Source organism: Hordeum vulgare, chromosome 7H, assembly GCF_904849725.1.
Source record: "Hordeum vulgare subsp. vulgare chromosome 7H, MorexV3_pseudomolecules_assembly, whole genome shotgun sequence".
NCBI lineage: Eukaryota > Viridiplantae > Streptophyta > Magnoliopsida > Poales > Poaceae > Hordeum > Hordeum vulgare.
The window spans coordinates 575,179,022-575,193,146 of record NC_058524.1 but is presented as its reverse complement, the minus strand read 5'-3'; the positions used below and the strand labels follow the sequence as shown (position 1 = coordinate 575,193,146).

The 14,125-nt window shown below is 45.3% G+C and overlaps 1 protein-coding gene and 1 pseudogene across 1 annotated transcript; both read left to right on the top strand.

Moving 5' to 3' along the window:
• Positions 1 to 3,554: 3,554 nt before the first annotated feature.
• Positions 3,555 to 6,428, top strand: LOC123409995 (probable LRR receptor-like serine/threonine-protein kinase At1g74360). Its single transcript, XM_045102863.1, has 2 exons — positions 3,555 to 4,013; positions 4,115 to 6,428. The coding sequence occupies exons 1-2, from the start codon at positions 3,962 to 3,964 to the stop codon at positions 6,328 to 6,330; spliced, it is 2,268 nt and encodes a 755-aa protein (XP_044958798.1). The 5' UTR covers positions 3,555 to 3,961; the 3' UTR covers positions 6,331 to 6,428.
• Positions 6,429 to 8,084: 1,656 nt separating this feature from the next.
• On the top strand, positions 8,085 to 9,643 carry LOC123409347 (annotated as a pseudogene).
• The last annotated feature ends 4,482 nt before the right edge of the window (positions 9,644 to 14,125 follow it).

Here is a 14,125-nt window from a genome sequence, read left to right as displayed (position 1 = left end):
TAAAATAAGACGACGTCAAATCTCAACCCCAACAGAGAAAGTTTTACGCACACTTTAAAAACAAGATTTAAACGTGTCGCGGGCGCGTGCGAGTACGGCCGGACTCAGAACGGACAACGACGTGAACCGGCAACTAACAACGGATGCAAGTTTGAAAACTGGCGTCAACGGAGATGCCGATGCAATGCTGATGATGCGCATGATGCGATGATGATGCAACAAATAAAATAAATCACACGACGAAAACGGAATAAAAGGGGGGAATCTTCTGGAACGTCGGTCTCGGGCTGTCACAGTCTTGCACGCACAATCCATGGACATCCTGGATCCTCACATGCAACCGTGTAACACACCTTCATGTTCGAATGAACATCTTTGTGTGGATGATAATGCGTAACCGAATAGTCATCCAACCACATCTTCAATTCCAGGAATGTTTCAAACTTTGACCTGGGCAAAATAATTTTCTTCCCTTGTTTGTCCCTGTGAGAAGTTGGCCTAACTCCAAGCAATATGCCTCTGCCGCCATCAACCACAACTTCATCTGCAAGACTAAGATCCTCAACAATGGTGTCCGGTGATCCCTCCCTAATACCTTCGTGAAAGCTTCAACCTCCATTGACGTGAACCCTTCCTCATCAACTTGTTCATTGGGACCATCATCGTCCGACTCCGATGCATAGCTACGTGAGTACGGAATGGAATGGACCATAATTTCTTGGAAATAGTATTCGTCCAAATCACCAAGGTTGTCGTCATGGAGAACAACATCATCATTCTCATCATCATCATGCTCATTATTCTCCTCTTGCAATGGTTCATGTTGGATCTTCGAATTCTCGGTCAATGTTGGCCTCACTTGTTGGGTTAAAAGAGGTTCAATGTTGGCCTCTTCGTTGATGCGTGGAGGACTACCATCAACAATCGGAGAGGCAACCCGGTTCAAATCCATGTGCAAGTTAGCATCAACTTATTTTGAGTTAAATACACCACATATGCGTTAACTTGTCATGTCCGGTCAATTTAGTGCCTAAAGTTGAAAAATACATGAAAATGATGCTCTAACTTGTCCGGTTATGCAAATACGGTGCCTCGTACAGTAGCGGGGCATATGCCTTGCCAGCATAGCGAGCCAGTATGATGGCGGCCCGCGTGTCAGGGACCGGGAGCATTTTTTTACATCCAACCCCCTCACATTTTATTTATTTATTCATAATTACATTACATACGGATGCATACTGATGGGTCCAATCTATCAGGTTTAGGTCCCGCATATCAGCTACACCAAGCACAGTTGTATGTGCAAATCATAGATAGAGTGCAATTTATAATAATGATACCGTGTGAGATATTGAAAAGAAATAAGAAACGAAAAATGGATCTGAAGTTTCGAAACTAGGAGCTCACGTGTGCCACCCTTGCAATCTAGCCGATAAACCAAGCAAAATTTTATGTTTATTTAGAACATCTAATTGGAATTTTCCTACGAATTTATTTATCTCACCCTCTGAAAAATGTAAACATTATTTTTCCATTTTAGGCATCACGTCGTGTCGTGCCTCGTGGTTATATTGTTCACCAAGGGACCTCTGCTAACCAACAGACAAGACACCATTTGATGCCTAAATGAGATAATTTACTTCTTAAACATTTTAGTATCAAGGGAGATTGAGGGGATGTGCTGGTGCATTTAAAAAAAATGCTTTTGAAACATGTTTCACGGGTATTATAAAATTATAAACTTATATTTGAAAGATGTTTGTCACGCGCACAAAAAAATGACAACATGTATTTTTATAAATGTTCAACGTGCATTGGAAATGTTATTGTGTAAAATTGTTCTTAATTCTACAAACACCTTTAAGATATATTAATACATTTCTCAAATTACTATTATTACACACTAATTTTTAATACACATCAAACAGTTACATTGTTATTTTTTCTGTAATTGTGTATTTTAACAATATAGTAATACAATGAAGATACACACTAATTGTCCGTGCTTGTGGTCCTGCATGAAGATACATAAATTTACACAACAATTTTCAATATACATTGAACTGCCTAAATCCACATAAATTTTTGAAAACGTTCACATCAACCTCTTCAAAGTACACAATAATGAAAATAGAATAGATATTTAAAATACACAAAAATGCCCTACCGATAATTACTGTATTTTTTATTTCATAAAATTTACATATCATGAAAACTAAACAAGATCTCGATTTTTTCTATAAAAATGTAGAATATGTGTTGAAGAATTGCACAACGATGCGCTGGTCTGTATACATTTCTAGCTAATATAACTTAGTTCGACCCTGTTATTGCATTAAGCAGGATGTCCCACCGTCAAATTTTCATCCTAACAAAAATAAAAAATTACTCGTTTACTTTCAACCACAGACTTGTGGGCGGCCGCCATGCTTGCACGCCACACAGGTAAGGCGTACACCCGAATACGGTAGGAGGCACCGTATTTGCACGGTCGAACAAGTTAAAGCACTATTTTCGTGTATTTTACAACTTTAGACACCAAATTGACCATACATGACAAGTTAATGCACCCATGATGTATTTAACTCACTTATTTTATGACAAATAACTCTAGAGCCTTGTCTAGTGATTCGACCATTGTCTCCTTGTATGCAAGCCAATGTTGCTCGGAGTTTACACACATGGTCTTCCAACGAATGTGCATTTCAAATCCCACATTATGCCTACCATCAAACTCAACAACATCACTTGGGTCCATCCAATTCAAATATTTTCGAACTTGTTCCAACAACTCGGCATAGCTAGGACAACACTCAAACACCATGTCAAGCTCATCTGAGTCCGGATCAATATTATCTTTCAAAAAGGCATACTTGTCCACGTGATGAACATAAACACATGTTATTTCCATCCCTAAAAAATTTAAACAACACAACATACAATATATTGTATAAGCAATCATCCAAATACTACAAAATCTACATAATCATAAGAACCCTAATCCTAACATCCAAACAACCCTAATCCTAACCCCATCATACCCCTAACCCCAATACAACCCTCAATCGCACATACAAAGAACCCTAATCCTAACATCCAAACAAGTGCAACAAAAGCGTACACATCCCAAATTTCATGAAGAACTAGGGTTTGCTCAAATTTGCAAAAAAGTGAGCAAATAAGATTTTTTTTGAATGAGAGGGAGGGGTTCGGGGGAGATTACCTTAAGAGAGGGACTGGGTTCCAAATCCCTAGACCAAACCTTCAGATCTGCAAGATTTGGGGGAGGGATTTGAGAAATGAGGAGAGGTGAACTCGAGGGGGGCCTCTCTCTCTGTTCTGATTGATGGAGGTGAATGGAGAGGGGGGTGGGGGAGGCCGACCCGTGGGTCTGATAAGTGCCAGTGTGACGTCTACGCGCCGCGGGTGGGGTCGGCCCGCCACAGAGCGCCAGCGTAGCCAGGGGTGTGACGCCTTTGGCTGTGGCGACACATAGTGTAATGTGGCGTCTGGCTGTCGAACGTCGTACAAAAAAATCAACTGAGTATTTTTTTTTAAACGCAGTCCACTTTATGAATTTGTCTTGTCGAGGAGTCAATTTTATTAATTTTGCGCAGGGGCTTAGCCAGGCCCCAGGCTGCTCGGGCCATGGCCCGGAGCGTCGAAGCAAAACAATTCGTATACTGTATCTACAGTAGAGTAATGTAGCTGCTGCTATTACTATTCCACCGAAGCTGCCGTGGGGCGTAGCCATATCCTGGGGCTACCGCACTGCCCCAAAGAGACTTCATGCGGTTGACTTGGCCTCAAAGACACTTTCATGACGTGAAACCTCATAAATTGGCCGCACAGTTCTGGAGACGGAGAAGAATGTTTCTTCTGGCGATAAGGATGAGAATCCAGTAAGTGTTGCCGCGCAAGCTGCAAAAACACAACTCACTTGTTTCCTTGTCCTCCATCCATGGTTGTTCTTCATCATGTTCTGCGCGCGCTTTGCCAAGCACTTATCCTCGGTACGACCCCTGCTTGTATGATCACACCGTCCATACATACATTTCCTTCTTAATTCCTACTAATAAACTGCATCGGCTTTGATCCGGCGCTGCTGCAACAGCTGAGGTGATCCTTGGGCAAAGTGACAGGGAGGTGCTCCGCGAACTGAAGAGCTTCCTCCAGGCGCAGAACCCGGTGAACCGTGGTGCCTACGACGCCTGGTCGGAGACCAAGGCCTCGCCGTGCCGTCTGCAAGGTGTTGGGTGTGATGCCGCCGGGCGAGTCACTTATCTCGACCTCTCGAGCTCCAACATTGCCGGACCTCCCTTCGGTAACTTCTCTCGCCTCAGCCGGCTCACACACCTTGATCTCTCGGCAAACAGCATCACTGGCCAGCTCCATCCTGATCTCAAGCGCTGCCGGGGCCTCCAGTACCTCAACTTATCAAGCAACCTGATCGGCGGCGCCCTCGATGTGTCCACACTGACCAACCTGCACACACTAGATGTATCTCAAAATCGGTTCCAGGGCAACATTAGGACAAACTTCACGTCCATCTGCCGAAACCTCAGTGTCATCACTGTCTCCAGCAACAACCTCACAGGCAGGATAAGTGGGTTGTTCAGTGGGTGCACCAAGCTCAGTGATGTTGATCTTAGCTGGAACCAATTCACCGGAAATGCCGTATGGAAAGGGATCGAAAGGCTTACACGGTTCAAAGCTTCGACGAACAACCTCACAGGGAGCATCCCTTCCAGCATGTTTCCCAAGGGGTGCAAGCTTCAGTATCTAGACATCTCCAGCAACAAACTGTCTGGCAGTTTCCCAGATTCAATTGCCAATTGCTCAAGTTTAAGATCCCTGTCTCTATGGAACAATAGCTTTGGTGGATCTATACCACCAGGAATTGGCTCGATCGCGGGGCTCGAGGAGCTGGTTCTTGCGAGCAACCACTTCCATCACAAGATACCACCCGAGCTGATAAACTGCACCAGCCTGAAATTTCTGGACATCAGTGACAATAATTTTGGAGGAGAGGTGCAACAAGTCCTTGGAAAATTAGCCAGCCTAAACCATCTTGTACTCCAAGAGAATAATTACAGTGGAGGCATTGTCTCCTCTGGCATTCTACAGTTGTCAAACCTGAGCTTGCTTGATCTCAGCTTTAACAAATTCTCCGGCAAACTGCCTATTGAAATTGCTAGCATGACAAGTATCACAGCCCTCATGCTTGCAGAGAATAACTTCTCTGGAAAAATCCCACAATCATATGGTCAGCTTCTGAGGCTCCAAGCATTGGACTTGTCATACAACAGCCTCTCAGGTGAGATCCCACGGGAGATTGGTAACCTGACATCGCTTCTCTTGTTGATGCTGGCTGGGAACCAACTTTCAGGAGAGATCCCAAGGGAGATAGGAAACTGTACTAGCCTGCTCTGGCTCAACCTTGTTAGAAACCGGATATCCGGCAAAATACCACCAGAGATGGCAAGTATGGGGAGGAACCCCAGTCCAACGTTTGTCAAGAACAGAAGCAATCCTTCACTGATAAGGTCCGCCACAAGTAAATGCCTTCCTGTGTACCGGTGGCTCCCGGCAAGTTATCCAGAGTTCGACTATGTTGAACTAATGATGATGTCCCAGAAGAACTGCCTAACAATGTGGAACAGGATCCTCATGGGGTATGAGATACTTCCAGTAACTTCACCATTACGAACGGCCTTGGGATATGTTCAGCTGTCAGGAAACCTACTAAATGGGGAGATACCCTCCACAATTAGTGCAATGAAGAACATTAGCTTGCTCCTCCTTGATGGCAACCGCCTCTCTGGACACCTACCATCAGAGATTGGTTGGATGCAACTAGTTGCTCTAAATTTGTCCGACAATTCTTTCTCTGGTCAGATTCCATTCGAAATTGGTCATCTGAGTTCCCTTGAGAGCTTCGATTTGTCTTGGAATAATTTCTCCGGTGCACTCCCATCAAGCCTAGACAAGCTGTCTAAACTAAGTAAATTCAACGTTTCATACAACCCACTTCTCTCAGGAGAGGTCCCAAAGACTGGGCAACTCTCCACTTTCAATGACCAGTCTTTCCTTGGTAATCCACTCTTGTCTTTGAACTCACCTGTGGCTCCTAGTCCTCGTTCAATTAACAACCAGCCCCCCTCGTATGGTACAGAAGAGCATCCTACAAATGAAGAGATTGCTGTGTCAGTAATTTCATTCCTCGTTTGCTTCTCTGCCACCTTTGTTATCAGAGAGCTTCAGTGGTTCGTGTATCTGTACCATATTGCATTACGTAAAATCAGCAACTGTAGGATATCTTTGAAGTAGTGTGTGCCCATGGGTACATGCGTTTGTTGCAATGTACGCACTTCGTTATATGCTTTCTCCTGAATAAAGATTGATCGATCTACTGTTACCTTTATAAATAACCGGCGTGTTGTAATCTTATTTATTCTGAGGAATTTACCCAAGATCACCTAGCATTTTCGAGATCCCATGTGATTGGAAATTTAGAAGCGTGACCTGCTTCCTGATTTGGCAATATATATTGATCTTTCTGGAAACCATAATGCACGTTAAGCTAACCACGGTAGCAAATGTAGTTTCCTGAATGAATGACCAATAGCAACACGTTATGAACACTTTAAAGGGAATAAATAATTGAGTGTTCTTGTCGATAAAAAACATTATTTCCCTTTCGTAGAACATTGTTTCTTAGGAGGTATACTTTTTTTCTTTCAAAGACACAGTTTTTGCGAAATAGTCTTTTGTGTCAGCTAAGCAGGTAGTGATATTTAAATAACCCACTATATCACAATTATGAACACAATATTACCTATTGCGACACAGGTGACGAAATATACGAAAGTACTAATTTCCAGTGGAGAAGAGAAATGTTGACGTTAAGGTCAAGGGAATGATAGCAGCACTTCTTAAAGGAGATGGACGATTGTGCGTTCAGCCTTTTCCTCCAATGACTTGGTCGAAATATCATTTACCTTCCACAATAAAATCATCTTTTTAGGAGGTACACTATTTTGTTGATAAGGCGATTAGGCAGTCAACATTATCCTCCTACGACTTGGTTGAATTATCATTTGCCTTTCAGAATAAAATCATTTTTTAGAAGGTACACTTCTTTGTTGCCTGAACAGTCACTTTTGCTGGATAGTATCTTTGCTACTTTCTACTCCATCCGTTCCTAAATATAAGTCTTTTTTAGAAATTTCATTACGAACTACATACGGATGTATATAAACATACTTTAGAGTGTAGATTCACTCATTTTGCTCCGTATGTAGTCCGTAGTAGAATCTCTAGAAAGACTTATATTTAGAAACGGAGGGAGTATGATCTAAGCTGACTTTTAAATACACCAGCCCAAGTATAGTATGTCATAGCCTATTGCAGCAATGTGGCACAAGCGACAAAATATATGGAAGTTCTAACTCTGGCTGGGAAGCGAGAAATGTTGACAAAAAGTATCTTTGTATGAGCTAAACAGGTAGTGACTTTCAAATACACTGGCACCTCCATATATTTTTTCAGCTAGGAGTGAATAATTTCCTTCCAATACGAGTAAATTTTGGAAGGCCATTATTTATTGTGAATGTCTAGGGTGCATCTAGATGTGCCATAGTTATCGGACATCTAGATGTGCCCTAGTTATCGGACATCTAACCCTAGTTATCGCACATCTAAGGATGCGTTTGGTTACCTGCATAGAGCCCAACCAGGCCACGCGGGATGAAAATGGGCCGTTTGGTTGTCTGCATTGAGGCCTGGCTCGCATCCGCACGGAGCTCAAAGCACCCCAGAGCCTAGCTCGCTGGGAACGCTCGAATCGGCAGTTTCCAGCGAGCCATGCTGAGTCGGGCGGAAAAGGGGAACGCGGTGCAGCGCACGGTGCAGGGGGGATTGGGTTGGAGATGGCGGGAAGGGAAAATCTGCGGAGGCGGGATGGCGCCAAATATACGCTCACCACCCCATTTGCCCGCTCACTCCTAGCTCTAGGACAAGCCATCCGCTGTTATTGGCACTAGCATCGGCGACGACTCAGATCTGCGGCTGCGACGGCGGCGATGGCGGCGGCGTTGGCACTCCCAGGCATCGGCACCTACTTCTCCCCTTCTTCTTCGACTCCGACCGGCCATCCTCGTCTCCGGCATGTCTCCCCCACCCCGGAAGCTGGTAAGCTACCCCTTCCCCTCCTCTGCAAGGACCGCTTAGGGTCGGTAGCATGTTGGCTCACCGCATCATGGTTGTCGCTTAGGCTGCCGATGAACAGATGAAGCTTGTAGTTCAGGCAGCAGCACTGATAGCTGTGGTTCAGGCATGTATCATGTTGGTCCATAAGAGAGCTCAAAGTGAGTATCAGAGACCTCTCGCCCGTTAAGGTCCGATGTTAATTCGGGATAGGGAGAGGATAGTGAATCTGAACTACATCTACAACTGCAACGACACAGAGGCTCTGTGGATGCTTAGAATGAAAAGAGCACCACTTGCAAAACTTGTCCAGACCTTCAGTGGCAGGGGGATGCTAGAAGATACCACACCAGCGTTGATGAGCAAGTGGCCGTGTTCCTTCATGTTGTTGGCAATAACCAGAGGTTCGGGGTTATCCACAACACGTTCTGAAGATCAATGGAGACCATCTCCAGGTACTTCAAACAAGTGTTGTATGTTGTTGGGGAGCCGAGAGGAGAGATGATCGTGTCACCAAGCGGTCGGACTTCTACCAAGATTCGCACTAGCCCAATATGGTATCCATACTTCAAGGTGAGCACTCACAGTATGTTGTTAATGCCTTCATATGATGTTCCTGTTCTTGTTCTAGCCATAACACCATCTTGTAATGCCATTTCAGGATTGCATTGGCGCAATAGATGGTACTCATGTTACTGCCAGAGCGCCGAGGTCACAAGATGCATCATATAGAGGGAGAAAGCACTACACAAGCCAGAATGTGCTTGCTGCTGTTGACTTTGATATGAAGTTTACATATGTCTTGGCAGGCTAGGAAGGATCAGCACATGATACTAACATTCTTAGTGACAGCATGTGTAGACCTGATGGCATCAATAACCCAGATGGCAAGTTCTACCTAGGAGATGTTGGCTATGCTTGTCGGCCAGGTGTTCTTCCACCCTTCACGAACACCAGGTACCATCTAAACTAGTTCTTTGGCAAGAACTATCCTAGGACTCCACAGGAGTTGTTCAATCTCAGACACTCCAGCCTTAGAGTGACCGTTGAAAGGGCATTTGGAGCTCTGAAGAACATGTTTAAGATCCTGCATCAGAAGCCATTCCACCCTTATCCTACCCAGGTCAAGCTTGTTCTTGCATGTTGCATCATTCACAACTGGATCCTGCAATGGGAAACTGATGAACATGTGCCAGATGATGATGATGTGACTCCTGATGAGGTGATCAGCTCCGGCCATGGTGTGGAGGCGTTTGACAACGAAGCATGAAAGGCCAAAAAGATGGAGTGGGCTCAGGCAATATGGGATAACAGAGGTCAGACCAGGATCTGAAGAAGAAGAGGCAACAACATCAGCAAAAGAAGAGGGAGAGAAGGAGAGGAAGAGGAAGAGGAGGATGAACTTCCACCTAGTTAGCATCATTGAACTTTGGACTATTCGGCCATATTGGCACTTAATAATTTATACTGTCATTTGCTAGTAGCTAGGATAAACTGCCATTTGTTTCCTAGCTAGGGAAAGACAATGTTGTGAGTGTGTGGTAAGGTCACCACTAGTGAGAAGTGGTGATCACATCTTTACCGGGTTGCAACCAAACAACGTGTTATTTCTCTAACAACACCGACGCAGGCAACCAAACAGCGTACTAGCATATCGGTTAATCCACACAACCAAACTACATGCAAATGTTGGTGTTTAGCCTGCATTAGCTCAGCCGGACCCAAGTATACAGAAACGCCAAAAACACAGATGTGAACCAAACGCGTCCTAAGTGACCCAATCAAGCATAAAAATGAAAAATAAATCCACATGAATCTTCGCGTAAGATTAATGATATAGAACTTAGATGTGCAATACTTATGGCACATCTAGATGTGCTTTAGCAAAACTGTTATTTGTTGATCATATTTGGTTTGCTAGTGACTACCACTCGAGTGCTTGATTTTGATCATAGAAGCAGTTCAATTTTGGAGCTCAGTGTTGCAACTTACAACACATATATGAGAACCAAGTTCATAATTTTTATCAAAATGTTTAGTACAAAGGGAATTAAGGATTTACAAAAGCAATGTTTCCTTCAAGCCCTCATCAAAGTAATATGCTTAGGCCAGAATTTATCTACTTTTTAGAAAATGGCAATCAAACAAATTGACTAGGGCAAATGAGAATTCAAACATATCCTTGTTGAAGGCGGCAAAGATTTTATATATTGCTAATAAAATGGGCAAACTACTAATAACTGACACTGCAAAGGGCGTCTATATGACACATATAAATTAGCTTGTGTAGCCGTTCACCGATTTGATGTTTGAGAAGCATGATACAATAAACAGAGTGTTGGGACATTACTTCAAACACTTGTCAGGCACACAACCAGACACCAGACTCGGAGCTTCGTTCTCCTGGACAAGCTGCCGTTTGGCAGGGACGAAAGACGGTCTTCCAGAGGCGCTCAGGGAGAGGAGGAAGGAAGAGGCAGGGTGGCTAGTCGCGCTCGCTGTGTGTGGCTCGAACAGTCGAACTTCACCCGGAAGGAAGAGACCGACCATGGTAGGTACCATCGCCACGCGGGGTTGGGTAAGGTGGAGACAGCTCGAGGTGCAGAGCAGAGAGGCGGATGCCACGGCCAGGCAAGGAGTTGATTGGCGCGGAGGCCGGACCGCCGGAGGTGAGTGGAGAAGATTTGCAGGCAGTGGGAGATTGAGAAAACAGAACAGGACAGGACAGAGAAGACATGCTTGCAACGGCGAGGAGGGAACATAGCAATTTCGTTTATTTTAAGGGGGCTGCTACCAGTCTGTCCCCGCATGTTTAGTAAACATTCACCACCTCGACCACCCTTCGATGTCAGCCGTTTGATCTACGTGCCTCGATCGTTTTTTCGAATCCAATAATTCCTAAAATAAGGATCGAGTTGCAGAAATAATAGTTTCGTTATAAAATAATTTTGGACTCGTTAATTCCTAAAACAACGGTCGAGTTACAGAATCAATCGTTTTGTTGTAAAAAAAATTCTTTGCCTTTTTGCAAACATAGATACTATTATGGAAAAAAATTTGCAATAAAGATCATGTTGCAGAAAACTTTTACACTATAAGTTAGGTTGCAGATTTTTTTTGTCTTCGTCTTTATGCAGCATAGGTACTGTTGTGTAGTATTGTTGCACCGATACATTCGTTGCAAAAAAATGCAACACACACCATGTTGCGAAAACTTGCCGTTGCGCATCCGGTCGGAAACCACCCGCCACGGCCCTCGTCGCCGTCGCAGCGACCGCGGCAAGCTCCTTGACCCGGCTCCATTTCGTCGTCCTCTCCGCGCCGTGGCTGGCCGTCACCTTGCGCCGCCACACGTACATGGCCGCCTCCACCCAGTCGACCAGCACCAGCGCCTCGTGCTTCGACGACAAGTCCACGACTTATGGATCTGGTTCGCTCTCCTGCTCGCCGCCGCCGCTCGCTACTGCGGTCGTCTGGAGAAGACGGGGTGGAGGAGAGAGGAGATGAGAGAAATGGATGAGCAGCGTGGGCTCACGGGAGGGAGATTGGGGGAGATGGAAGAAGACGGCAGCAACTCATCCTCAACGGCAGCCAACTCCGCCTCCGTGCTGGCACCCTGCGCCACGAGCAGGCCTAAGTCGAGGTCCGAGTATCATGACTTGGCAACCTGAAGCGCCATGTACGCTCCGGCCCGCACCACCGACGCACGCAAGGCGCTCACCCAAGCGCTCCTCGCCTCGAGCCACCGCGACAGTCGGCTCATCATCGCCGGTTCCACCGCATCCGGCCAAAGAGCGTGAGCCACGGCCAGTCCGGCCCCCTCGAGCGCCAGCTCCTGCAAGTCGGCTTCGGCGGCGATCGCCACCTCGTCCACGGTCCAACCGGCACCCACCTCAACCTAGGCGCCCGCGGCCCACTGCTCCTTGCGGTGGGCTTTCACGGTCACATCCGTCGCCTCACTACTAGGAAAAACCTTATAGGCAGGAGCCTATTAGTAGCGCTGAAAATAAGAAAGCGCTGCTGCTACTTAGCAGTAGCGTTGGACTCAACGCAACGCTATTGCTAATGTCATTAGCAGTAACGCTGGCCTTATATCCTACGCTACTGATAAACAAGGACCAACGAGGCCACCCGCAGTAGCTATAGTAGCAGTGCCATTCCTAATCCAGCGCTACTGCTAAGGTCCATAGCAGTAGCGCTGCGTTGCATCCAGCGCTACTGCTAAAAGGGGCCCAACGAGGTAACCGACAGTAGCTGTAGTAGCAGCGCCGGCATGGTAAAAGCGCTATTGCTAAGTACAATAGCAGTAGCGCTCCTCCGGAACCACCGCTACTATTATGTTGAGTTAACACCCCATGTCGTGCCTAAAAATTTCCTAACTCTCCCCACCCCCTCTCTCCTCGATCTCAAGTCGCCGTCGTCTCCCTCGCCGTCGTCGTTGTCGTCGGTGCCGCAGCCGCCGTCGTCGTCGCCCCCGCCGCCTCCCTCACCGTCGCCGTCGCCCCCCTCCCCTCCTGCTCTGGTAAGCCCCCTTCCCCTCCCGCTCCGGTAAGCCCCCTCCCCCTCCCGCTCCGGTAAGTCCCCCACCCCCCCCCCCCTTCAGGTGCCGCCGCCCCCCTCCCCTCCCGCTCTAGGCACCCCAAGGGTGCTGCCATTTTGATTTTAGGGCCATCGGTTCAAGATGTCATCTTGAGATGCATGTTAATAAGAAAATCAAGATATGTTTGTTGAAGATCTTTTGATGGGCTAACTAGAAAGAAGGGGAAAAATCCTATGGTTCACACTTGAATATTATGTAAAGAATGTGAAATAAATCATTCATGTTTGTAAATTTCATGTAAGTAGGCACATTAGGTTTGAATTAGACAACCAATGGTTTCAAACAACTTATTTAAACTTTGGAGAGGAAAAAGGGCACATACATATTTCACCAACCTACAAATATCATCCTTTTGTTGGTGTTAATGCATAAAACAGTAGTGAGTTTCTCACTTTTTCTTGCTAAGTTGTGCTAAGTTTTGCCAGAATGTCCGAGTGGCCTATGTTTTGCCGGAATGTTGATTCATTTCCGTTCCGGCAAATTTCAGGCGCTCCATATGTCCACTATTTAGCAAAGGTCATGCCGAAAATTTCCGTGAATTTCGTCATGACTAGTGCTAGAAACTAGGACATATGGAGTGCTTGGGAATTGCCGGAAAGGGTAATGAATCAACATTTCGACCAAATATAGGTCCTTTTTTATCATTCATGCTTCTGTTTATATATAGATGTTCAATTCTTTCGATATAGTGTCACGGTTGTTGTTTACACATTTACAAACATGTTCCATCTATTATAAGTTAAATTACCACATTAAAATAGGAAATGTCTGACGATGAATATTGGGAGTGTGAATATTGCGGCGACTATCGGGGTATGTGCGACACGCCTCACTTGCGAGACGATAGGTTCTTCAGCATGAAGCTTGACGAGGATGGAGATATGTTCCTCCCTTGCCATGCAAGAAGATATGTGTTGGAGAGGCTCGGTTTCGAAGACCACGAGAGAATGGAGACGAGGAGCGCTGACCCGAGGACTATACATGGTCACACATTTGTTATCAAAGTATTTAATTCAGTTTTTTACACAAAATTTGGGTGCCCAAATTGGGAAGATCTTTGCAAGGCATATGGATTTCAGGAGGGTATGGAAATAACCTTCGATCTTCGTCCTGAAGATAATATGCCAGGCAACATCGACATTTGGGTGGTTATCGATATGCTTCGTGTTTTACCTCCATGTGAGTTCCTCAACCATATTTTTCAAGTAATTTGCATTCTATATTTAGAAATAGTTGGTGTTCATCCATATACTAAATTTGTTAAACTATAATTTATAGCTTATTTCGTTTCTTCGAGTCAATTACGGAAATTAATTG